The sequence below is a fragment of the Arachis stenosperma genome, chromosome 5, assembly GCF_014773155.1.
Source record: "Arachis stenosperma cultivar V10309 chromosome 5, arast.V10309.gnm1.PFL2, whole genome shotgun sequence".
Lineage (NCBI taxonomy): Eukaryota > Viridiplantae > Streptophyta > Magnoliopsida > Fabales > Fabaceae > Arachis > Arachis stenosperma.
In genome coordinates, this window is record NC_080381.1 from 129,784,521 (window position 1) to 129,811,760 (window position 27,240).

At 32.5% G+C, this 27,240-nt stretch overlaps 4 protein-coding genes and 1 non-coding gene across 5 annotated transcripts; all 5 read left to right on the top strand.

Annotated features, from left to right (window-relative positions):
• The first annotated feature begins 1,276 nt into the window (after positions 1-1,276).
• LOC130979754 (uncharacterized) lies at positions 1,277-4,063 on the top strand. The gene is made up of 4 exons (XM_057903290.1): positions 1,277-1,726; positions 2,191-2,244; positions 3,201-3,260; positions 3,724-4,063. Exons 1-4 carry the CDS (start codon positions 1,418-1,420, stop codon positions 3,850-3,852), a joined length of 552 nt encoding a protein of 183 aa, XP_057759273.1. The 5' UTR covers positions 1,277-1,417; the 3' UTR covers positions 3,853-4,063.
• An 89-nt stretch (positions 4,064-4,152) lies between these two features.
• TRNAP-AGG (transfer RNA proline (anticodon AGG)) lies at positions 4,153-4,224 on the top strand. Its single transcript has one exon. It is a non-coding gene; the product is annotated as a tRNA-Pro (tRNA).
• Positions 4,225-13,652: 9,428 nt separating this feature from the next.
• LOC130981391 (uncharacterized) lies at positions 13,653-13,994 on the top strand. The gene has a single exon (XM_057904993.1). It carries the CDS (start codon positions 13,653-13,655, stop codon positions 13,992-13,994), a length of 342 nt encoding a protein of 113 aa, XP_057760976.1.
• An 8,419-nt stretch (positions 13,995-22,413) lies between these two features.
• Positions 22,414-24,074, top strand: LOC130981393 (uncharacterized). Its single transcript, XM_057904994.1, has 2 exons — positions 22,414-23,786; positions 24,050-24,074. The coding sequence occupies exons 1-2, from the start codon at positions 22,414-22,416 to the stop codon at positions 24,072-24,074; spliced, it is 1,398 nt and encodes a 465-aa protein (XP_057760977.1).
• LOC130983017 (gibberellin-regulated protein 14-like) lies at positions 24,019-26,685 on the top strand. Its single transcript, XM_057907183.1, has 4 exons — positions 24,019-24,136; positions 24,275-24,307; positions 25,194-25,500; positions 26,214-26,685. Exons 1-4 carry the CDS (start codon positions 24,077-24,079, stop codon positions 26,396-26,398), a joined length of 585 nt encoding a protein of 194 aa, XP_057763166.1. The 5' UTR covers positions 24,019-24,076; the 3' UTR covers positions 26,399-26,685.
• The last annotated feature ends 555 nt before the right edge of the window (positions 26,686-27,240 follow it).

A 27,240-nucleotide genomic window follows, 5' to 3' on the forward strand; every position in this document is an offset into this window, starting at 1 on the left:
TAGAGTTTTGTTTTGGAACCTTTTAAATAGCCCCTTTGTTTTGTGACTGTAATGATGACATTCTAGACATCACTCTTGGTTTATCATGTGTTACAATGGTCATTGAAATGACTATGGTTGACCTATAAAATCAGATTCAAAGTTTATTATTATAACTTATTTTGCAATTTAGAGATTTGGTAGATAAATTATAGGTTAGTTTATTATTGATATTTGCAGATTTATAATCAGTCTCTTGTTTATTCTTACCATTTTATTTTTATAGGTTTAGTCACAACTTTTAATTTACAGAATCATACCTATTTGTAATATCCTTACTGAATTTGTAGGTTTAGTCAAACCTTATAATTTACAAAATAGATTTGTATTGAAAAAAACATAATTGTAGTGACATTAATTCAATTTTATTCATCACTTTCCTACACCCAAGACATAGCCAATGGCTACAACTACAAACAAAACAAGAAAAAAATTCAAAATACTATTCCATACTTTTAAAATCCTAATTTCAGCTTCTATTGCACTAATCTTCCAACCCACGTTCATCTTCCAATACTCAATTCTATTTTCAGTTTCATGTCTATCAGTCATGTCTTCTTCTTCCACGCTATTTGTCCACACAAAAAGTTTACACTATCTATTTTCAGAGGTCTATCACAACAAGAACCACAAAATAAATTATGCATGTATTACAAAAAGATGTAAATTCAAGAAGGAAGCAATTCAAGAATTCACATTATAGTTTGGATATCTAAAAAATGGTCTCTCTGAATTTGTTTCTGTTCTAGACCAACAAAGAACGGGACGTATTTCACAACCACACCAGTGTGGAACCTTTCCAGATCTAGCTCGATTTAGATTCCTATCCAAACTTCCATGTGAATGGGATCTGTTGCAATTTCCGAAATTTTGACTGGTGCTCCTCATCATCTTCTCAACACCCAAACAACGATATCAATTTGAGAATTTGGTACTTGTTAGCGTTTTATATTCATTAAAAAAGGGATTAAATTGAATCTAAAAAATTTTTGTCTATATCAACAACGTTTAATAAGGCCACTTATCAACTCCACGTGTCACTTAACGTTCTAAATAAACGTATTGTTAATGAAAATTAACAGAAAAATTAACATGAATCACTTATTTAAATTTAAAAATTCAAATCGAGTCAATTAAAATTTTGGGATCAAATTGAATGTGTCTCCAAATTTCAGGAGCATTTTGAGGATTAACTCGATATCTTTTCTACCACAATTTGACCTTTGAGATTGCATACTCTATTCTATATTTTATTTAGCGTCGTTTGCTTGTGATTGTGTTTGTGTGCATACTGGATAGACAGATAGGGTGACGCCACCCAGTGCCCAGTGGCAAATAACGTCCACAGTGAGCGTTCATTGTTTGAGAATTTGCCGCAATGGCCACACTCTCTTTTCGCTCCATTCCTTTCTCTTCTTCTACACTCCTCACTCCTTCCTTTTCTTCTTCTTCTTCTTCACTTGCTTTTCGCACCTTCTTCCCCTTCCAAAATTCCAAGCTTTTTCTTCCTCGGCGGGCACGCACAACCTGCAACAACACCAACAACAACCGTAGAAGTAGGTGGTTATTCGTTACCAAAGCTGTTGAAGAAGAGGTTCAACAACAGCAACAAGAAGAAGCCACCACCGAACAACAACCCGTTGTTGTTCCCGTTTCTCCGTCTGATACTCTCACCATGTTTTTTCAGGTATTAATACACGCACCCCAATCCAGTTCCCGTGCTTTTGTTAGAATGCCCTAATTTCAAATTCTAGAGTTGGAGTGGAACATTGCCTGTTAATTTAACTAGTTATGTTGATGCGCCTTTAACTTGTGACTCCAATTTTTGTTCTTTACTAGTAGTGTTCACTCAATCAATACTTTTTTTTTTCTTGGTGAACTTTGGGTACTAATTTGAACATTCAATGGCTGGGTTGTGTTTGAGTGTTTGTGCAATTACGTCTTCAGCAAGGTTTTCAAACTTGAGAGATTACACACTTTAATAATACAATTTCACTCCTAAACTCAATTCAGGAAACTAAACTGGTAAAATCTGAGTCTATTCGAGTGTTTAGTAACTTTCGGTTACTACTAATTGTAGTTGTGTTCCTTTTTTTTTTTAATTGTTTCTTCTTTCTTGGGACTAACTGTCTGCATTTCGCAAATTTGAAGGCAGAGGGAACAATGAGTGAATCAGCCATTCCAACCGTATCCAAGGCCTTAGAGGTGCATCCGAAAACTTTCTTTTATTGTTCTATTACTTTGATTTGACGTATTTCCTTGTATGTGTTTATTCTTTGGATTCCCTGTAGCAGTAGTAGCAATAATACTTATAATTAGAATATGCTTTTGAAGTAACTATCTGCTATTTTCTTCTCAGAATGACCATATCAGTTTTTGTTGGGTGATTATAAATTGTAATGATGTTGGAGGGTAGGAAGTATGACAAACATTTGTGATGGTTTTTAATCCCAATTCCAATGCATGTTGTGTTCAATTGTAAATTAAAATAATACTTTAGAAATTGTGTGTATCTTTGATTGAGGAAATGATAAAAGGATGATGATGAAGAAATTAAGGAGGGTGTAGATAGAGGTGTCAGACATGGACTTTCTATTTATGCTGGACCATGTCTCTTCCTCTAGTTGTAGGGTCTAATGCATTCTACAGAATTGGATAAAAATGTGAAATAACGTTGTCATTTATGTAATTTTATAGCAGCGTTCTGGTATTCTGAAAAGTAGCTCATGATGCACACACTGTTGTACCAAAAATTGATTTGCCAATGCAGGTGAACTAGCTGGAATTTGTAACAGTTATTTCATGAATGTTTTAGATTCTGCATATGCATTGCAGAACAAATGTAAATTTGTAATATGGGGTAAGAGAGGAAAAGCAAGTGAAGTTGCTTGTGTTTTGGTTGAACTTTTTCTCTCTTTGCATTCAACATTTCCTTCCTTTTCTGTGAGTGGTTATATTGCAGATTTGTTACAATTTCTGGAAAGAAATCCATACCACCTAGCGACTTTTGTTAAGCTATATTCCCAGGAAATAATTTGCTGGGGACTCTTGTGACTTGTCTTCTTTCTTCTTTAGTCATGTTGCCGTTGTCTTTGTGAAATTTGGCTTAATTGAACCTATGTTGCTTTTCAATTTCCTCAAGTCTAGTTCTTTTTGGGCAGGACATAGAGGGTGTTGCAAGTTTGAAGGTTCAGGTTCTTGAGGGACTCGCAACTGTAGAGGTATACTCTAATATTGCCAAAAGGATTCCAGTGATAAACTCAAATTTCAAAGAATTTAATCTACTTTTATAGTGTTATCCTGGAAGTGCAGGTAATGCAAAGATGAAATATTCTACAAAATGACGAACTCCATAAATTTATGCTCATGGATTTTTTTTTTCTTTAATATATTTTCTGGAACAAACATGCTGCTTAAAACTAAAATTTTGAAAAGTTTCATATATCAATCATTCTATACTATCAATTAATTTGAAATGATCATCCCAATAGGTGTTAAATTATAATTGTTTGGGTTAGTAACCTTTGCCATACACTTCATTTTTAGCTTTTCAATATGAGGAACCCATTCTATGTCTTGGAAACAATTTAGAATGTACCTTCTGTTTTATTTTAAAAAATTGCACATAGAATCTGCTTCTATATAAAAAATCATTAATGGTGAATTTCTATGATGTTTGTTTAGTTGAAGAAGCAGACAACTGTCCAAGCAACAGGTGTGGCTTCTAGTTTGGTGGAAACAATACAAGGTTCGGGTTTCAAATTACAGACACTGAATCTGAGTTTTGATGAAGAATATGTTGCAGCTGAATAAACTAGTGTGTTATTTAAGAACACCGGAGATGGAGAAAATGCATCTAAAAATTAGAAGGGAAAAAAAGTGTGTATTTATTTTTCCTTGTAAAAGCCTACTTTCATATTACTGACCGAATGTAGCATGCACAGTTGAACGTGACATAATTTGGCAACAACTAAATGTAGTGTTGGATCTTATTTTTGGCACATACTCCATATTTTGTTTATAAGTTTGATGTGTTAAACTATTAACTGGGCTTATAGCGCGATATGTTTTTTATTATTGGAAAAATTCTCTAATTATTGAGATTAAAAGAGTGGGCATTTGGTCTAGTGGTATGATTCTCGCTTAGGGTGCGAGAGGTCCCGAGTTCAATTCTCGGAATGCCCCATTCTTATTTTGTTTTTTTTTTTATATTTCTTGAAAATAATGATAAGATTTAATTACTTGATTTTTATAATTTTATTAAATTTTAATCAAATTTTTACATCGTAAAAATTTGTAAATTAGTTCTTATTTTAAATATTGTATAATTTATTTTATAATAAACACATATTTTAAAGAGTCTTGTTAGGTGTTGGAATTTTTTTATTTAAATTAAATAAATATAAAATTACAAAAATATATGAAATACAGTGTAATTATATAATGCAAAACTGGCCACATACAATTTATGTTAGAAGAGTTAAATGGAGTCTCACTATCAACATCCATGCAAGAATAGAATATGAATTTAGTATTCGAGATATGCACAATACGCAAATTGGTGACTTAGTATCTAAGATGTGCTCATCCAATTTAATTCAAATAATTTTAAATTTTAAATTTATAAAAATATTTCATTTAGAATTTGGATGATTATAATTTAAATTAATAATTTAATTTAATTCAATAAAACAAATATTCTTATATTGTTGTATTAGTTATTTATGAGTACTACAAAATTAATTTAAAAAATGACATTATTAAAATAAATCATACGTGTATAAAAATAAATTGACTACACTTTACACGCATACTTAATCTCATAGTTATTAAAATCGGATCAGACCAGTCTGGTCCAAGATTCCAATCGCTTAAGGTAGAGAACCAGTACGAATCGGTCAAATCCGGTGAAGATCGGTCTGACCGAACTGCTCGGTCGCACCAGCATGCTGGGGTTCGAACCCCTTACATGAAGGAAGTAACAAAGTTGATAGGACCACCAAGTTACATACTTCTTACTAATATAAGTACAAATTATAATACATATAGGATATTTTATTTTACTTATATTTAATTTATTTTAATTTTAAAGTCACTCATTTTTAAATCAATTATATTTTATTTAACTTTAATTTTATATTTAATAAAAATTAAAAAAATAAACAAAAAAATTTTATTAATCACAATTTATTTATTTTTCAATAAATACTTGTAGTATATAATAATATGTAAAGACTCACATACATTTGTCTTAATATGAAGTTGATAGTTGAAAATTGTCAGATGATAATTTAGTTAAAATTGTCAAATTATCTAACGGTTCTTAAATATCAACTTCACATGAAAATAATTGTACGTGAGCAATGATTCAGTGACCCAGTAGCCTGACTAGTGACTGGGTTAACCGGTTCGACCAGTAATCTACCATTTGAACCAGTAACCCAGTAACCCGATAGCCTGACCGATTCGATCACCGATTCAGTTCTAATAACTATGCTTAATCTAATAAGGCAATCTTCTATGTTGGTATGGCAAAATAGTATCTATACAATATAAGATTAATATAATAATATCACACAATAATATCTAAGAGATAATAATTTTATTATAGTACTCTTTTAAAACAATCATAAATAATTTTATTATAAATTATCAAATATATGAGTATAATAATCAAATATACAAATATAAATAATTAAATATAATAATTTATCCTTACTCATAAATAATCAGTATAATAATACGAGTATATTTAATTAATAATTTAATTTATTTTAATAAAAATAAATATACCTATTCATTATTTATAAAAAAGACCTTACTTTTTTTTATAAAAAGTTAATTTTTAATTTATTTATTATTTATTAATAAAATAAAAATTATTTTTTTTAAATATATAAATATCATTGGAATCTAAAGTAAATAACATACTCGTCAGAAAAACTTGAATTCACCCACAGTTATGCAGTGGAATAAGAACCATTTAGGACCATTCCATATAATTCAAGACCAGTATATATGCCTCTTTTCATAATTTCATCCTTATGTACCCTTTCTCACCTCATTCTGAGTTCTTAACCATCTAATAATTAGTACTAGTTTTCATTTGTACCATAACCAACTACAGTAACACTATGATCAAGATTATACCCATATGTTCTATCAAAAATATCACTAAAATAAAAAATGATCATATCTCGGGTATTGAGTCATTAAGTATATATCTCGGATATGAATCTACATTTTTATTTTTGCATGTATTTCGGATATTGAGACCTCATTTAATTCTTTTGACACAGATTGGGGACTCAATACCCATAATGTGTTCAATTTTCGAAACCCTCTTAATAACCGAAATGTGGCTAATTGTGTATTTATGTAATTATATTGTACTTTATGTATCTTCGTAAATTTTATATTTATTTAATTTAAATAAAAAATACTAATTATTACACATCTAAGTAATTTTATCAACTAAGTCCAATCAAGTTTGTTTAAATTCAATATAAATTTCTCATAGACATGCGCATGAAATCACACTTTTTCCTCTTCCCATAAAAAACAGCACTGAAATTTTTAAAGATATATAAAGTTATTAACTTTGACAAAAGAAGTTTTTAATTTTGGCACCAAATTTTTTTAAGGTTTTGGACTTAATGCTACATCTTTACTTTTGTTTCTTATTCTTCTTCTTTCTTTTTTCTTTGTGAAGAATGTCTATATTTTTATTTATAAAATTACGTATTTTTTTAAATTTGTGTTTGTTTATTGTCAAAAAGGATAAACCAAAAAAAAAAATAAAAAAGTTACATAATTCTTTCTTTTTATTTCTTCTTTTTTGTTTAATTTTTTTTCTGTTTTTTATTTTTATTTTTATTCTTCTTAGAGGATAAAACAACAAGAAGTATGTGAGTGTGAAACAGAAAGAACTATGAAAATAAGAAGGAAGAGGAGGAGGAGTTATTTGGGAAAAACATAAAACAGAAAAATAGTACCAAAATTTTTTATCCGTGACACATAAAATAGAATGATGCAATCTTTTTTTCTTTTTCTTATTCGTCTTTCTTTCTTTTCTCTTGCAGAATTTCAGTGTTTTTATTTATAAATTTATGTATTTTTTCTTCAAAAGTTATTGTGTTTATTGTCAAAAAGGATAAATTAAACAATAAAATAAAAGTTTCATAATTTTTTCTTTTTATTCTTTTCTCTTTTTGTTTAATTTTTTTCTTTTTTTTAATTTTTATTCTTCTCAGAGAGTAAAACAATAAGAATAATGAGAGTGTGAAACAAAAAAAAATTATGAAAAGAAGAAGGAGGAAGAGGAGGAGGAGTTGTTTGAAAAAAATAGCACCGAAATTTCTTAAACGTCACACATAAAACAGAGTGCTGTAGTTTTTTCTTACTCTTTTTTGGAGGAAGAAATAGAAGTAGAAGACAACGATGACGATGACGACGACGTTGAAAAAGAATTGCGCACATAAAAAAACTGTTGTAGCTTTTTCTTATTTTTTTAGTAGAAGAAGATCGAAGAACATACAAAGAAAAAATGGAGGTACATAAATTTAACTTGGTTGAACTTGGTTAAAAAAATTTTTTTTGTCTAGTATTTCTATATTTTAAAAATACTTTGTATGTTTTTAACAAAAATTATCTACTACTTATAGTAATAAATAAAAGAGTAATGTATACTTACCTCTTTTCTTTTATTTGATTTCAACAGATAACGTATTTTTTTTAACTAAATTTAACGTAGTTTATTTTAATTAAGTATTTTGAATGTTATCGTGAATATGTTTAGCACATTTTTAATTGGTATGCTCTTTGCAGACATGACGACAGGTAGAGATATTGCGGATCAGCCTAGTGGTTGTAGTCGTGGTTGTGGTAGAAGGAGGGTTTCTGCCAGTACCCCTAAAAATTATGGATCCTTTCCCTCTAATTCAACTATTTCGGTGACGTCATAGATTGCGGGTGCATCGGAAAAGTCGTTCATCATGGTGCCTAACCCCAACTACGTCCCCGCATCTACGATGATAACCCTGCCTCCATCCGCTCAGCAGCCCACTGTCTCGACAACGCCGTCTCCAGCGACGGACGCTGCGGCGCCAGAATCCTCTCACAGAAGCCAGCCAACTGATGCCCCTCCGTCACCTCCCATTGTACAGTTGACGATCTGGTTTGATGGCGGAACGACGTAAGTAATACTTTAAGTCTTTTATATGTTGAAACTATTTGATATATTTTGACTATTTATTTTTTATTATTGATTCTAGTTTTAGTAGATTTATGGATGTTGCTTCTTGATTATTGACTGTCGTTCATTTATTGTTGACAATTGGTGTTGTTTAAATTAATTGTTGATAGATAGAGTTTGTGGCGCATTCCAATTATAGATGAAACTCTATCAAAATTTCTAAAAAAATTCCTATATATTATAGTTCTTTGTTTATGAAGTTTTAATTTATATTGCCATATTAGTTTGTTTGTAAATTGTTGATAAGTTTGTGCCAAACAACAACGCATGTACTCAGGAGATGACCAATGTCATCAAACTGATGTACGACCATCCATGACCGAGCTATAAGAAGATCCCCTCTAAGACCAGAGAGCGATAATTTCATAAGTGGGTGGTAAAAACTTAATATAGTCAAATCCTATTAGCTGGTTTATATATTCTATTTTGTTTAATACGATATATTTTGATTAATTAATTTTAAAGTTTCTTTGTGTAGCTTCCCTTTATATAGGAAAAGGAGCATGATGCCCTTATCATGAAGATATAAGACCATCAAATGGGTAGGTAGCTGCAACAGATGTTGGAGGATGTATATGAGAAGCGCGACCACCTCACTACCTGGCTCCCCTTGGAAATCAAGAAGGCTCTGTACGTTTGCCAGGAGATTGATAAGGGGTTCAAGCATCAAGGTTTCACAAATAGAGCTAACAGGGCATCGGTCACGTCGTCCAAGTATACCGGTGACTTAGCGACCTTCATGAAGACTAAGGCCCGGCTAGTATGTAGCTTTTCTAATTTTGTTATTAACTTAGTTAAATTCTTTGACATATCATTAGTAGGCATCCTAATATATTACTTCAATACAACATATGCAGTCGAAGTTGTTGGATCACGATGCGACATTGGTTGAGACCTTCAAGTACACCCACACTTTGAAGGAGAACAAAGAGAGATTTGCTTATCAACAGTCTACAGATCATTATGTGAGTAAACATATGATATTGTGATATAAAATTTTCAATTAACTATATAGTGTCGTCCTAATCGTAATAACATGTGTTACACAGGAGTCCTATACGCAGAGACTGGAGGTCGCAACTCAACAATCTTACCGAAGTGGAGGACATCAGTGGCTCCGCTACTTCTGTTGTCGATCTCAATGCGATTTGGCGGGAAACCGCCTTATTGCCGTATAAGAATTGCGAATATGGGCTGGGGTTGTTCTTCGCTAGCAACCTCCGTACCTCCAAATTTAGGCTATCATCCACCTCTGCCCCTAGTCAAGCTGTCGATCCCGAAGAAGGCTTTAATTTGAGGCTGCAGGTGTAGGAGTTCACCCGGAGTCTTCACGAACAGGCTTTGGAGCTGGCCGAGACTTGGAAGAGGTATTAGGAGATCCTCACATGCGTGACGGACACGGATGACCTCAGGCTGGAGTGGAGGGAGCAGCTGGAGCGGCTTCAGCGGATGGAGCAATAGATGGCGGTGTGACAGGCTCAGATGCGCGACGGTAGCAGCAACACTACTGGTGGCAAAAGTACTATTGGTGGGAGCAGGGGTGGCAAACGGGCCTAAACCCGCTGGGCCGGCCCGCGTAACCCGCCAAAAAAGGCGGGCTGGGCTGGAAAATCGGGACCGCCAAATAGCAAAAGCCCGCCAACCCGCACCGCTTAAACCGCGGGTTTTGGCAGGCTTTGGTGGGGCGGGGCGGGCTTCCCCGCCGGGCTAAAGTTTTTATTAGTGAGGGGGTATTTTTGTAATTTTTTTGCCAATACCTAACTTCCCCCAACCTAACTTACAAGAGTATGAAGATAAAAATTGAGTGTTTTGAATTATGTTTATGTTATTTTGGAGACAATATTTATAATTATGTTTTGGATTATATTTATTTTTCTTTGGAGAGAATATTTATACTTATATTTTGAATGAAAATTTGGTTTATAATTATATTTATTAGATATTTATAATTATAAAGACTTTAATGTTTGTGAATATAAAAATATAATTTTTATGCCATTAGAAATTATAAATTTATTAATATAGTTGTGAAATTATATATATTACTTAGTAGTTAATAGTAAAAAAAAAAAAAAGAGGAGCTTTGGCGGGCTTAGCCCGCCAGCCCGCTGTTAGGCGGGGCGGGCTAGGATTCTAGGACCGCCTCACTAGGCGGGGCGGGACGGGCTTCTGGCGGGGCAGGGCGGGGCGGGGCGGACTTCCCCGCTTGCCACCCCTAGGTGGGAGACAGACATCACCGCCTTCTCTGCCGCCTCAAAAGGACCACGGGAATGACAATGACTACTACCAAGATCTTTAGTGATTAGGGCTTTGTTTTATTGTTTCATTGTATTTGATTTATTTGACTTTTAATTTATTTTAACATTTGATATTTAATATTACATAATTAGTTTCTATTATTTATAATTTGGCCACTAATCGTGTGAAAAATAAATTCATATAATAAATTAAAAACAAAAAGAAAAAATTAAAAAAATTGCGTCACAAATTTTTTTAAAAAAAAAATTGACATTCCGTTTGATTTACCGAGGACATAATCCGATGATAATAGTGCGAGAAACATGATATTGTGGTGCCAACGCTACCTCGAAAAAATCCACCAATAACCAAATAGTTTTTTGGGTAGGTAATTCGTCGCAGAGTCCGACAGTAATTACCTCGGACAAAAAAATCCAACAATAATTGATTATCGGCGAGATTTATATTGTCAGATTTCTTCCATTGGTAAATTTATCGGTAATTAACTTACCATTGAATTTTATTCGTTTTTTTCAACGATAATTTCGATAGTACTTAACATTTTTCTTATAATGAATGCCCACAAAAACATAGGTTAAATAAGAGAAATATTAGCCATTGTATTATTACCATTAAAAATTTACCACTAAAAAGTGATTTTTATTCTAATGTTTAGTCACTATTTTAAATGATAAAAAATTATTATTTTAATTCGGTAAAAATAAACTTTAAATGACATAAAATCACATTTTAATAAGATAAAATGATTATTAAAAAGTCATTTGGAACGAACAAAAATTGTCATTTTAACTCGATAAAAATGACGATTTCAACTGCGATTTAAAATAACGGAAAAATGTCATTTTAACTCAATAATTCTGACGATTTTCAACTACCATTTTAAACAAAAAAATACCACTTTAACTCAATGATTATAGCGGTTTCTAACTGCCACTTTAAACTATAAAAACTACCGTTTAAACATTACAAAAACTACTGATTGAATCATAGTAATTATGATGGTTTTTAAAAAACTGTCATAATATCCAAAATAGCACTTCAGATTATAACGTTTTAGAAAAATACCGTTTTTGAGTATAATGACAATTAAAACTACGGTAATTATCCCAAAATATTACCATTTTAATTCCTCCGAGTCAGTGTCATACGCAGTCTGGACCTTTTACCATGTTAGTTGCCATACGACCTCTTAGTGGATGGAGCTTCCACCATCTTCTCAATCTCCTCTGCCTCCTGTCCGTTTGAGTGAACTCATGGTCTCCATCAGTTCTAAGCTTTCTCTTGCTTCTTCTCAGGTTGTCTTTCTCCTCCACTAGCACAGACATCGTCATCCCCTGCTATCCAAATTTTTATAATGATTACAATGCTGGAAGAATCTAGATTTGATAGACCATATCTTCCATATCTATTGAAAATTTGGACATGCCACGAAAGTGTGTTTTTTGTACAAGACTTTATTATTGCAAACACATTAATTAATCGGTTCGACTAGATCATCGCTAAATCTAACTACGACGACCTGGTTAGCATTGAGTTTGGACTTTGCTCTTCCACATGTTATCACATGTTATACTTTGAAAATTGGGCATTATTATACATTTTACTCAGTTTTTTTATGTACAATGGTATTATGTTTTATCCGATATATAAGTTAACATTGAAATTTAAAATTTTACATGCGGGTTGTAATGGCTCTCACATTAATAAAACATATTTATATCAAATAACATGTATATATTTTTTTTATGATTTTATTTTAAATATGATACTCGAGCAATCTTATTGCTTTTCATTTTATTTGTTAATTTTAATTTTATCAATTTTTAAGATTATCCAACAGCTATGAAGGTGTGTTTTTAACCAAAAGAAAAATATAAAGATAGAAATACATAATTTTATTTAAGACTTTCATGGTTGAGTAGCTTCTTATGCACAGCAAATTTTATAAATGATTTGATGGTTAAATTTCAACATTTCACTACAAGAATAATCTAATGAAATTTTATGAATTTTGAAATTGATTTGATACGTCATCAAAATAACATATAATTTTAAAAATAAAAATAAATACAACTATTGGATTATTTATAATTAGGATAAAACACTTATATAAATCAAACCAATGTCAATATTACATAAATTATCAAAATCAAATAACGTTACATAAATGTCTCAAATCATACTTTATATAAATCGAATTAAATTAATTCGAATTATACAATATAATAGTAAATTGAAACATATTGATTCAAATTACATTATAATTAAATTACTTGCAAGTTAATTGTTTATTTATTTTATATTAATTTTAAAACATAAATGTCAATAAGAAAGTATCTTTCATTTGGATTCAAATAAAATATCAAAAAAATAAAACGAATAAGAATAGAAATCCAATTTTTGTGTTTTAGTTCAAATTTAAAAAAATTTACATTTATAAACTTATGAATTTAAAACGAAACATTAAACGATTTTTAAAAATTTATTAAAAATTATCCTTTTACTTATTAACATCTAAAAAAATCATTACCGGAACTTTTAATATTAAAAAAGTTAATATAAAGTATAACCCTCCAAAGTAGCATAAGAGTTAAAACTTGAACTTTTTTAGAATCAGAAGTAACAGATAGTTATTCATTATAAAATGACTAACTATATTTATACGGTATGTAATTTGACCAACTATATTTATACTGTATTTTAATTATTTCTCAAATTACATATTATATAAATATAGTTAGTCATTTTATAATTTATAACTATCTGTTACTTCTGACACTGAAAAAAAGATCAAGTTTTAACTCCTATGCTACCTTAGAGGGCTATACTTTATATTAACTTTTTGGGTTAAATACGATTTTGATCCTTAAGTTAGGGGCTAAAAATTTATTTTGTCTTCAGATTTTTTTTTTCGTTACAAAATGGTCACAAAAGTTTAACTTAGTTTTAAAATCGTCATTTTAACCAAAATTTTAATTTTTATTACCAAATTACCCCTAATTAAGAAAAAAAAAGATAAACAGGTTAAAGGCTGCGGAACAGGGGAAGGGGCAATCATGCTGGGGTAGGTGGGTTTTTAATGGAAGAAGAGGGGGAAGGGATGGTGGGGAAGGGAAGAGGAAGGGAGTCCGCAGCCGTTGCTCCTGGATCTCGCTGCCGCCGCTGCTCCTCGTCGTTCGGTCCTCACAGTTTCTCCTCAATATCGACGCCAGTAGATCTGGGAGGGTGGACATTGTGCGCCGCTCACTGCTCGCCGTTTCTGCTTCTCCTCTTCGCTCGGTCACCGGTCGTCGCTGCTCCTCGCCGGTCACCGTTACTTCCGATCGGGTTTGCTGTCTTCTTGGTCCACTTGGCAACCATTCCTATCACTGGAACTGGGATTAACCCAGCTAGGGGCCTTGGTGATGCCATCATCTTCAACAGAGACCATGCATGGAATTAGGTATGTTTTCTTCGTTTCTGATTTTTTTTTCGCACTCATTTCTTTCTGAATTTCATATCTCCTTTTCTTCATTGCATTGGATTTTCTGGGTTGGGCCTTTCATTAGAGATGCTCTTGCTGCCGTGTACCACCAGATAGTCATCCGATTTTGTTTTTATTTATGTTTCTGATTACATTAATTTTGCTTCTGATTACATTGACCCTTTCTTTGTATTTATGCTTCTGTTTATACTTCTGTTCCATATCTTCTTTATGTTTTTGCTTCTGTTTATGTTTCCGTTTCACTTTGATTTTGATTCTGTTTATACTTCTGATTACATTGATTTTGTTTCTAATTTTTATTATTTTTACTGCTGGTGTTGTTGTTGTTCTTCTGCTTCTAGTTGTTGTTTTATTGTTGCTGCTATTTCTGCTTTGTTTTGGTTGAATTTGAGGGGAAGGGGAAGGGGAAGGGTATTTTAGTCTGAAGGACAATTTAAAACTAAGTTAAACCTTTGAAACTATTTTGTAGCGAAAAAAAAGTTGAGGACGAAATAAATTTTCAACCCCTATCTTAAGGACCAAAATCGTACATAACCTTAACTTTTTCAATATCAAAAGTCCCGTTAATAATTTGTAGATACTAATAAGTTAAAGGATAGTTTTTAATAAATTTTTAGAAATAATTTAATGTTCTATTTTAAATTCATAAGTTTATAAAAATGTAGATTTTTTAAAATTTAAACTAAAACACAAAAGTTGAATTTTTATTCTTCTTCGTTTTGATTTTTTAATATTTTATTTGAATTTAAATAGAGAGTACTTTTTTATTGACATTTATATTTTAAAATTAATATAAAATACATAAATAATTTTAAATTAATTCGAATTAATTCGAATTAATATGTTTTGATTTACTACTATATTGTATAATTCGAATTAATTTAATTCAACTTATATAGAAGTATGATTTGAGACATTCATGTAACGTTATTTGATTTGAATAATTTATATAATATTGGCATTAGTTTAGTTTATATAAGTGTTTTATCCTAATAATTATGTTAGATGTATATTAAAATTAATTATTAAAATATTAAATATATATTAAATAATAATTAAATATTAAATATATATTAAATATTGAATATATAATAATTAATTTTAATAATTAATTTTAATATATAAATAATATTTTTTAATATATAAATAATGCTGTATTAAGAAAAGATATTATTAAATAATATTTTAAATTTGATTGTGTGAAAAACTATTAGTTTAAACAAATATACGGTTGTAAAACTTCTAGAACACTCTTGGAATATATTTCAAAAAAAAATGTACAAATAAATAACGAAAATATTAAATAATATGAATAATGAATATATCAAATATTTAATTTATTAAGTGTATAAATAATTATTTTAATATTAAAATTTAGATAAATAATTTAAAATATAGTGTATTTTATTTAAATCAGACTAATTTTAAAATTTATTATTCATATTATTTAAAAAAATTATTGATTATCTAATTTAATTTATTTTAAAAACATCTAATAATTTATCTGCCAATACCATCGTGATCATAATTGCAGTCTCTCGATCCCCAACCCCAACCCCATCAGAGGCTGTTCCCCTTCGTCTGCCCTAATAAAGATAACTTTAAAAAGGACAGAATTAAAAAATATAGGAAATATAAAAGCTGAATGCGCAGTACTGATGATGTGTAACAGGAGTGGCAATTGGCCCCCACATTTTAATAATGTCCATTCCTTCTTAGTTCTTATGAGCTGTGATGTATCTCACCAGATATGTGTGTTACATCACCATATGCAGGTGTTCCCGAAACACACCCACTTTCTTATTTTCATTTTTTTAAACAGATATTATCATGTTTTTCTTTGAAAAAGTTCTAATATGAAATAAACAAATACTTAATTGAGTATATTTGAACTACTATATTATAATTTTGTTCACTTCATTTAATAACCGTGTTGACTCGAGTGCTTCTAAATGAAGACAATCTTTGTATTATTCTATACTAAAAATTAAAAGGTGACTATATTTATAAGCTAAGTACTTTATATAGGTGACTTTACAGTTTAGCCTTAAAATTTATAAATATATTACTCAATTTGATGTTCATTATATTATGGGTAAAACACAGAAATAAATTAAATCTAATAAAAAATTACATAATTTACCCAAATCTACAAAAGTTACATAGATAGAAATTATTAAATTGAATTAGATTTATTCAATTTACATAGAGACGTGAAATAAAAAAATGTATGTAACATTTTTAAATTTGGACGAATTGTGTAATTTTTTATAAAATTTAGTTTATTTATGCATTTTATTCTTATATTATTTTTGTATTGAATTTTTAAGTATACTATTCTAACCAGCAACATTATTATTTAGCGTCTTTAGATGAAGATGGGAGAATTTATATTTTGATTTTATATTATGCATTTCATCTACAAGAAAAATAAAATAAATATACATATATCTTATTTATATTATAAATAACAATTTTTTATACATATTTTTCTTTGTTATTATTTGTTATATTTGTTTAATGATCCTATAAACTGATTTCAAAACTAAAAAAAGTCCATATATAGTCTAAGACATCAAAAATAAGTTTTAAAACCAAATATAAAGTTTCTACTTAAAATATGAATCTAAGTTAATCACTTCTATCATTTAAAAATCTCTTTTAGCCATTTCAAAGAGGAAAATGGATTCTCAACAAACAAATGACTTCCTCATATCATATGCTTTAAAAAAAATCTAGAAGAAAATATAAAATGCAGCAGAGAAGTAGACAAAAACAAGAGATTTTAAGAATTATGAATACTAAATTATGCTTTAATTAACTAACTCATTTATAAAAGGATACATAAAGGTATTTATAATAATACAAAACTAGAATATCACATAATGTCTTAGACCCTGCTGAACTAAGACTAATTCAATCTCTCTATATAAAACAAACTCTTAACACTCTGTACTAAACAACTAATTTTCTATCTATGCTAATTAAAAATATATACTTCCATCTATATCCTCCCTCAAACTTAGTATTCTCTAGAAGAAACTCTGAGTTTGTCTTAAAATAGTGTGAAGGTTGCATGGAATATAGGCTTTTGTAAACACATATGCTATTTAATTTGTGAGTTCAAACGAATGTGCACCACATACAATTGTTTATGATTTACTTTATCCCGAATCAGATGGAGGTCTACTTCCAAATGTTTCGACCTACTATGAAGCACAGGATTTGCAGTGAGCATGACAACAGCAAGATTATCGCAGAATGTAAGACTCGAAAAAATATTAACTAAATAAATAAATAATTAATAAATTAAATGTGAATGATAAGGGTTGATAATTAAGAATTTGTAATTTAAAAAAAATACAGATAAAAATTTAACTTAAAAAATAAAATTGAGCGTAAAAATATAATTAATTGTAGAAAAACGTATACGGATGTTAAAATTAACTGTACCGACTTTGGTATATTCAATATTGCGAGTGAAAAAAATAAAATAGTAAAAGTGAGAAGAAAAATATTTAGAACAAAAACCCGAGCACTTATATTAAAGGTTTTGGTCCTAGGTGGACGAAATGATCTCAAATCACAACAGACTTTCACTTGTGTCCAAGTCCACATACTTAACCCTCTCACTTAGTGCATTTCATAACAATTTAGCCACTTTTCCCCTTCATTGAGAGAGAGCATGGATAGAGAAGAGAGGAAGAGAAGAAAACCCTAAGTTACTATTCACACCAAACTTCAAATCCACATATCTCTCAAACCGAAGCTCCAATCGACGACTTATTTGTGGCTATACGTTTGTTTCAACTCTCTTTTCAATTCTATTTAACTAGTGAAAAATCTTAACCACCATTTCTAATATGTTTTGACCAATGAACATGTGGTATAAGATGAAATAGGGTGGCTTGTATGCTTGGGTTGATTTGGTACAAATTGGGAGCTTGGCTTGATTGGTAGAAACTTAGAAGAGGATCGGTCGAGACTCGATTATGCGAGTTAAATCTTGGGATTGAGCGGAGAAGAAAATCGAAGGTTGAGAAACTGCCGTCAATAAGGTATAGGTTTTAGTTTTGGGTAGGCATTATGTAAAATTATATGAAAATCTAGGTTAACTGCCTCTAAGATAGTGTTGGATGATGGGTTATTCTGAATGATAATTGCTTAGTGTGAATGCTTGTATGAAATGATGTGAAGTGCTATGATTTTGTGGATTGCATTATTGATAAGCAATATGATTGAAATTCGACATGGAATTGTGAGTTGATTGCCTATTATGGCGATTGATATGAAAATTGGATTGGAGGCCGTGATAGGGTGAAATATTCCCTATTTAATAAGTTATGGTAAGTTAGTGTAATTGCCATGTTGGGGTTGTTGTTGTGAATGAAAAACTGTAGTGAATTATGCTATATAAGTTAGAATTGAATGATTAGGCTTTAATGGATTGGAATTGATTAATTGGATGTCGAATGGTTAGAAAGTGATTGAGAATTGATGAAAGAGAACTGAGGATGCCTAAAATTGGTTTAGAATGGTTTGGAATGAAATGAAAAGTGAATTTGTAAAATTGACCATTATGCAGAATTTGGTAAAAAAAAATATTTTTGACCAACTTCGACAGGACATGACTTGGTGCTCAGAGTTCAAAATTTGATTAAACTTGTCTTGAATTAAAACTGGTAATGAGAGTTTTAAAACTACCCAAGAATGGATGAAAAAAGAATTTTATAGAAAAAGTTATAAACGTTTGAAAATTAGGAGTTGAAACTGAAAATTTCAAAGCTTACAAAATTTGGAGTAGGGGAAGGTTCTGTGCGTACGTATAACTACCTAGTTTTGGCCAAAATGCTATTTTTGAACTATTTAACTTCTTCAACGTGTTTATAATCCCCTTTAACCTTCGTATGGAGTCGAATAACTAATTGATAAGCCTCGAATATACTTGGGAGTGATATAATAAAATAAATTGATTAATTCACGGATAAACATTTGGTTAATTGGATGAAAATATCAGGGATAGACATTTGTCCCATCCATGGTGAGAATGGTGGTGTTATCCCGCTCACGAGAAAACGAAATTGATTAATTGGTAGAGAATTAGGGTTCATAAATCTAATAATTCATGAAATTTATTAAAGTTAATGATTGTTGGTTAATCTCCTGGGTAAGATACAAAGATTGTGATTTGTCCCACTTGTTTTGAGTTGAGATTTCCGACACCTGGGTAAGATGCAAGGATTGTAGTTTGTCCCACTTGCTTTGAATTGAGATTTGAGACACCTGAGTAAGATGCAAGGATTGTAATTTGTTCCACTTGCTATGGGTTAAGTGGGGATGGTAGCCTTGTTCTGCCCACAGTAAAGACGGTGGTGTTATTCCACTTACTAGAAAACAAAATTAATTACTTGATAGAGAAGTGAGATTAATGAATCTAAGTTTGATAAAATGATAAAGAATTGTAGTTAATAAATATAATAACTTGTGAAATTAGTTAAAGACGTTGATGTTGAGTGATTGTAGCCAAATGGCTGGATTGGCAAGGTCGGAGGTTTGTCTCGCTTGCGTGGCAAGGTCTTGGGTTCGTTCCACTTGCAAGGTAGTGTCATGGGTTCATCCTGATTGCGAGGCAAGGTCGTGGGTTCGTCCCGCTTGTGTATTATGGTTTGGCACTTGCACCAGACAAGGACAGAAGTTCCATCCTGCTTATTCGTAGTTGCGGTGCGGATGTGGAAAAGGTGGTAGGACACTATCTCTCGGAATATTATTCTCTGAGTATTCCTCTAGGAGAGGTGGTAGGACACTCTCCCTCATAAATTTCCCCCACATCTCTCTAGTTGCAAGGTGTGATTGGGCACTCTCCCTGTGAGGTGTACATGGCACTCTCCCTGTAAAACTGGCTTGTGATAAGTCCAAATATATTTTCTCTCTTGGGGATGAGGATGAAGGGCACGAGTCGATTAGTTATGTGTTGGTGGATCCTAATGCGGTGTAGTGTGAGACTCTATCTTCACTTAGGCCCTTTAAGGAAGGGGTCTTCCAGGTCAGCTACCAGTGCTCTTCCAGCTTCCCAGAATGCCGATCTTCACAAGCAGGTCTGGAATTTGACTCAGAGCTTACAAGAACAAGGTCAACATCTGTACCAGGATGAGTAGTAATAATAGGACTTTTTTACTCGCCTAGCTAACCAGGATGTGGTGGAGGAGGACCGACTAGTTATCACCTGCTAAAGTTTGACATGCAGCAAGAGCTAGAGCAAATATACAAGATGAGACAGGATCTGCCAATCTACTAAGATACAGTCTGTATTGGTGACAGCGACACTGCTGAAGGGGATCATCATCAGTTGCACCAGCACCGACATAAGCACTGGCAACACCGTCAGCACAGAAAGAGAAGGATGACTAAGAGAATGATGCATATGCTTACAAGGGATTTGGATCCTCTAAAGTTTGAATTTCACTTTAGAGAGTAAAGTGTGATCTTCTGTCTTTGAATAATTTCTCTTTCATATTTATTATTGGTCCCACCTATAAAATCAATGGTGAGAGATCACACTTTACTCTCTAAAGTGAAATTCAAACTTTAGAAGATCCAAATCCGCTTACAAGAATCCCTAGTTAGGACCTGTTTTCGTTGTTTTTTAGTTGACAATTATTTTTATTTCGGTTAGTACTTTGTTATGTAAGATTTCTTTTACTTTGTACATTTAGTTTTGATGAACAAATAATTGACATTTACTATTTTAATAAAAATAATCTTTAGCTTCTATTATATTTAATAGCGATATAAATATTGATTGTGAAATTACTGATTTTAAAAATACAAGGACCTAATTAAAAATTTTACAAAATTACAGAGACTAATAAAATAATTAAACCTTAATTAAATAGTATGGAATAAATAAATTGACTCACAAATTATGATCAGAACATCTAGTTTTAGCATAACTTAATTTGAAGGGCAAAATACCAAAATAAACCAATGGGAGAATTTTATTACCCAAATCAGCCAAAACCAAAATTTTTTCAACAATCCACCAACAAGCAAATATATATAATTCGAATCAACTCGATTCGAATTGCAAATGCAAGTAATTCGAAACAACTTGTTTTCAATTACCATTGAAATAAAAAGCATGTAATTCGAATCAAGTAGATTCGAATTATCCTTTATTAAATCGAATCAAGTCGATTCGAACTAGTAGCAAAATGGACCAATACGTAATTCAAATTAGGTCGACTCGAATTACTAAGGAAAACAAAGCATTAGTTATTTCGAATTCAATTGATTCGAATTATGTGTATATAGTTCGAATTATGTTGTTTCGAATTAGTGGGTTCCAGGCCTGTATATATATGTGATGACGTGAGTTGCTCTCAACATTGAGGGGTCATATCGCTAGTGAGGACAATTTTATAGTGTTGGTTCACCACAGAGGATCGATTAAGAGGAAAACTCGGTCAGGTATCAAGTTCATCGATAAGGATCCTCTCTGTATTATCGTGAGTTCTACGACGAGCTATGATGACCTTGCTAGGTCTGTACTGGAAAAACCTGGTCTGGAAGGTGTTAAAAGGGTAAAGAAGTTTTTCTATCGCATTCCAAACACGGTGCTCTAAGATAGCGTGAAGTATGATAGTTTCACGATTGGGAATGATGAGGACTTGCAGGTCATGTTTCTTTGTCGCCGGCAGTTTCCCGAAGTTCGGACACCGGAACTGTTGGTAAAGCTGGTTGATGTGGTGTCCAGCTCGGGGGGTTTGAACCGGAATACCAACACTTTAGTGATGGTTGCCGGTTCTAGCTCAAGACCTGCCGTTGCATCTTCCTCAGTCCCTGCTTATGAGCCACCTGCCCCGCCTGTTACCTCCCCTTCGTTCGCTGTTGATCTCAACGGCAGTGTTGGCGACGAGGTTGGAACAGCGGAACTTGTTCCTACCTCTGTACACTGTGCGGCACCGGCTGGGGCTGGAGATAGATTGTTTGATGATGTAGAGGATGATGATGTCGAGCCGGATATGATTGCTGATGATAGTGGCGATGAGATCAGAGCGAGTGAGCCTGCCGAAGACTTACAGAGTTTCAGGTTGGTCAGCAATTTCAGGATAAGGATGATGCCCTGTTAAGTGTGAAGACTTACAGCATCCGCCGAGGTGTACAGTTCAAGGTTGTGGAGTCTGATTATCGCCGTTACGTTGGCAAGTGTTCTGAGTTCGGGAATGGGTGCACATGATTGATTCGGCTGAGTCTCCAGCAGCGCAAGGGCATATGGGAGGTCAAACGGTACAATGGACCGCACACTTGTCTCGCCAGCTCTATCTCCAGTGATCACAGGAGTTTGGATTATCATGTGATATCGGCATTCATTATGCCAATGGTTAGAGCTGATGCATCCGTTAGCATCAAGGTGCTCCTAAATGCGATTGTGTCGCACTACGGATTCAGGCCGACCTACAGGAGGGTATGGATGGCGAAGCAGAAGGCTGTTGCGCTCATTTATGGTGACTGGGATGAGTCTTACAACGAGCTCCCACGGTGGGTGTTAGGAGTGCAGGTGACAATGCCTAGTTCTATTGCAGTTCTTTGGACTAGCCCTGTTCGAGTTGGGGAACAGCTGGACGAATCTCAGACTTATTTTCACAGACTGTTCTGGACTTTTCCACCATGTATCGAGGCATTTCGTCATTGCAAGCCGTTGGTTAGGATTGATGGGACCCATCTCTATGGCAAGTATGGGGGTACTCTGCTTGTGGCGATTGCACAGGACGAGAACTCCAACATACTCTCTGTTGCATTCGCGCTAGTCGAGGGTGAGAATGCTGAGTCTTGGTCATTCTTTCTCTCCCACCTCCGTCAGCACGTTACACCACAGCCAGGTCTGCTCGTTATCTCTGACAGGCATAACGGCATCAAGGCCGCCCTTGAGGCTCCCGACGGTGGCTGGCTACCTCCGGCTGCATACCGAGCTTTCTGCATTCGGCACGTAGCAGCAAATTTCGCCCTCACCTTCAAGGGTAAAGACGCAAGGAGGCTTCTCGTGAACGCTGCCTATGCTAAGACGGAGGTCGAGTTCCATTACTGGTTTGATATTCTTCGCTCGGAAGATCCGGCGATGTGTGAATGGGCAAACCGGATTGAGTATTCATCGTGGACACGGTATTGCGATGAGGGCCGAAGATTCGGTCACATGACGACAAATATATCTGAGTGTGTGAATTCAATCCTCAAGGGTGTGAGGAACCTTCCTGTATGCTCGTTGGTTAAAGCAACGTACGGTCGGTTGGCCGAACTTTTTGTTCGCAAGGGGAGAGAGGCGGAGGCCCAGCTAGGTACGGGACAACAATTCAGTCAACACCTTGTTAAATGTATCGAGGCCAACTTGAAGACGGCAAGGTGCTTCACAGTTACTTTGTATGACAGGGACAACTCGGAGTACACGGTCGCAGAGACCACTCCTACTAGTTCTTTCTCCCTTGGTAGCTACAGGGTGTCACTCGGATCTCAGACATGTGATTGCGGATACTTCGAGGCACTGCATTTCCCTTGTCCGCACGCACTGGCATGCTGTGCTTACTCACGAGTCACTTGGCACTCCTATGTCCACCCAGTCTATCGACTCGGTAACGTTTTTAGTGTTTATCAGATGGGATTCAAACCTCCAATCCCAGAGGGTTTCTGGCCACCATATGATGGGCCGACGGTAATACCAGACCCGAACAAGAGGCGTGCAATGGAGGGTCGTCCCAGGTCTACTCGGATTCGGACGAATATGGACGAGGCAGATCCAAAAATAAAAAAAATATACTTTTACACGAAGAAATTATAAAATTTTCGTTGTAATATCACCGTATGTATATATACACAAACACACGAAGTAATTACTCAAAATATTTATTTAATATTTCCCCGGTCTCCCACCTTGACCTGTATATATAACACACAAGATCTAGTTGCTTCTTAGCAACAGCTAGCATCTTACTCCTGAATCCTCTTCTATTTTTCCTTTCTAGCGATAGCCCTTTCCGTCTTCTCTGAAAATGGCTTTCAATAAGTCCATTCTTCTTCTGGGAATTTTTCTAGTGATGGCTACTAGTAAGGTACTCCTCTTATATATATATGGTTCACTGTTTTTGTTTTACGCTCACTCATCATTTGTACAGAAGAAATTATGTTCTTGGTTCTTGTGCATTACATATTAACTTGAAAATCCCACCTTTTTTTATCTTCATATGCAGGTTTCTTCATATAATGAAGATCTCAAGATGCAGGTGAGTATGTTCACACTTCACACTAAAGCTTTAAGTTTCATTTCATAACTTATTCACTTCCTGTGTGGTGTTAATACGCTGTTAATATTATAAAATCTTTATTTTCTGGACTTTCATAGTTTTACAAAATAGTAAAAACTCAAGTGCAGCCGACTTTACGTGAAGTTAATATACAAAAACTGTTAAATAATTTGACTGATTTGACTAAATTTTCATCTAACAATTATCAGCTATCAACTTCACAGATTTTACCTTACAAAATATATATACTATTAATGCTGTGTTCTCTTCATTTAATCTCTTTCTCTAACTGTTACTATATATTTATTTGCATAAATAATAATGCCTACCGACATAAAAAAACGAAGAATGAGGGGATCGGATTAAGTATATTCACATTACTTTTATGTTTCACCGAATTTCCTTTGCATGAATAAAAAATCATAAGAAAAAATCGTTCTTTTTTTTTCCGGTTCAGTCTTCACTTAGCTTCAAATTAATCTTCTCATCCTCCTCATCTCTATTAAACGAAGAACAACCATTAATTCCTTAACTTAAAGATAGAAAATATTTTATGCAATACTTTTATTATTAGGCACGCTAAATCTCCACATGCATCTTTCTTTTTACAAGGTAGATGAGCATGGATAACAATTTTTAAAAAGAAATTAATTAACTAGTGTCCCCACCGATAATATTACAAAAAAAATTAATTTCCAATGTACTGTTAATATACATTTAATGGATAAAAAATTTAGAAAAAATATATTTTCTATTAGAACATGTTATTGTAGTTCTTTAACTATTATTTAAACATTCATTAACAAATAAATCCTTTTTTGAAATATGTTACAAATATGTTTAATATATATAATTTTTGGTGCAGGTGAGCTATACAAAACCTACAGTAGGTGCCACCTCAGCACCACCAAAGCCACCTCCACCATTGACCACCACAGTACCCACACCACCCAAGGCTAAGGTACCATATACCCCTGTAGTGAAGGTACCCCCTCCTCCATTTGTGAAATCTCCATCTTACCCTCCACCACCCGCACCACCAATTCCAATTCCAACTCCAACACCCCCCAAGGTAATATCTCCACCCACACCTTATCATCCTCCAGTGGTAAATCCCCCAGTTACTCCTACTCCAGCACCACCAACATCTCCCATAGTTAAATCAAACAAAGGTAAGTCTACCAACCATAATCCATAAAGTCCTTATTCCAGAATTAAACGGGTTAAAAAAGTTTTGGTATCCTTGAATGTTGTAATATTTGTTTCTAGTCACGGTAAATTTCTTTTTCTACTTTTGGTTAAGAAAATTTCAATTTTAATCCTTGTTATTAATTTTTTTAACCAACGTGTAGGACACCTGATAAGGTTCCCAACTATGAAAGTTTTTATAGGAATGCAAAGTTTAAAATTTGGGTAAAGTATATTCTTTGTCCTTAAATTTTGACAAAAATTTTAAAAATATAGTAAATTTTATTTTGCTTTAATTTTGTATTATAAGTTTTCGATTTGTATCAAATATATCATTGACGACTAATTTTTCAAAAAGTTTAAGACTAAATCACCAACAATTTCATAAACATAGTTTTCAATACAAGCAAATCAAATATAATTTTCATGCATTACTGTTGGATTGATCTTAAACTTTTTGAAAATTTAGTCGTCAAGAGTATATTTAATGCACATCGAAAACTTTTGAGACAAAATTAAAACAAATAAAACTTAAATGTATTTTTAAAATTTTTACTAAATTTCAAGAACAAAAAATATATTTAACCTTAAAATTTTGATAAATATATTTATTGTAAACGAAATTAAATATATTATTCCAATGTATACCATTGTTTTTTATTTATTAGTTATTTATGATTCTGTGTTTTATGTGTAGATTGCGTGCCACGATGTGGTTATAGGTGCCAATTGCACTCAAGGACGAGAGTGTGCATGAGAGCATGCATGACTTGCTGCGAGCGCTGCAAATGTGTGCCCCCTGGAACTTACGGTAACCGCGAAAAATGTGGCAAATGCTACACTGATATGGTCACTCATGGCAACAGATCCAAGTGCCCCTAGAATAATCAAATACTCCATAAACCATATATTATATCTTTGCCTTACTTTAATTATTATTTCTTTTGTTACTGCTAGTAACTAAGTTTGAGTTGATTAGTAGGTGGAACTTTTGGTTAGTATTATTTCAACTAATTAAGTTGAGTTATATATCATGTGGTTTAAACTTTAAGCAGTGTGTTTAATCGTTGGTTTTATTTGATCACCACTTTGATGGGTTGTCTCTGCGGAATTGATATCTGTGTACCCGGATGAAATCATATATATTCATGTGTTATATTATAGGAAAATTTTATAGGGGTTTATTCGAATCTGAATCCGAATTCGATTCAAAAATTGTGGATATGAATCCGATTCGTAAAATAATCGAATCCGATCTACACACTAATAGAATCGAATTGTGAATTTTGTGTAGATATTTGCATATTCGCAAAAATAAAAAAATAAATATTTTTTTATATTTTATTTTAATTTATAATTATCATATATATTGTATTATTTTAATGTATTATTAAAAAAATATGTTTAATATTATTTTAAAAATAAATATATTTAAAAAAATAAAAAAATAAAATTTTTAATATTTTTTAATAAAAATAAATTCTTAAATATATTTTTATATTTTACATATGCAATTTCAAATTTTACGCCACCCTAATAATAATAGGTGTGAAGATGACATTAATAAATAATGATTATATTGTTTAGGCTTTTGCTAATACGTAATCTAAATAAATATTTTAAGAATGTTATAAAAAAATATTTTATTAAAAGAATATTATAAGTTTTTTTTAATACATTAAGCAAGTAAAAAGTTTTAGAAAAATTATTATTATATTATTAAA

Bases quoted from the DNA above. Each gene is read 5' to 3' on its own strand.
- LOC130979754 (XM_057903290.1), top strand. From the start codon at position 1,418: ATGGCCACACTCTCTTTTCGCTCCATTCCTTTCTCTTCTTCTACACTC. The intron at 2,245-3,200 runs GTGCATCCGAAA...CTTTTTGGGCAG, and splicing joins CCGTATCCAAGGCCTTAGAG to GACATAGAGGGTGTTGCAAG. The intron at 3,261-3,723 runs GTATACTCTAAT...ATGTTTGTTTAG, and splicing joins AGGGACTCGCAACTGTAGAG to TTGAAGAAGCAGACAACTGT.
- LOC130981391 (XM_057904993.1), top strand. From the start codon at position 13,653: ATGGTGGGGAAGGGAAGAGGAAGGGAGTCCGCAGCCGTTGCTCCTGGA.
- LOC130981393 (XM_057904994.1), top strand. From the start codon at position 22,414: ATGGTTAGAGCTGATGCATCCGTTAGCATCAAGGTGCTCCTAAATGCG. The intron at 23,787-24,049 runs GTCTACTCGGAT...TTTCCTTTCTAG, and splicing joins GCAATGGAGGGTCGTCCCAG to CGATAGCCCTTTCCGTCTTC.
- LOC130983017 (XM_057907183.1), top strand. From the start codon at position 24,077: ATGGCTTTCAATAAGTCCATTCTTCTTCTGGGAATTTTTCTAGTGATG. The intron at 24,137-24,274 runs GTACTCCTCTTA...CTTCATATGCAG, and splicing joins TAGTGATGGCTACTAGTAAG to GTTTCTTCATATAATGAAGA. The intron at 25,501-26,213 runs GTAAGTCTACCA...TTTTATGTGTAG, and splicing joins CATAGTTAAATCAAACAAAG to ATTGCGTGCCACGATGTGGT.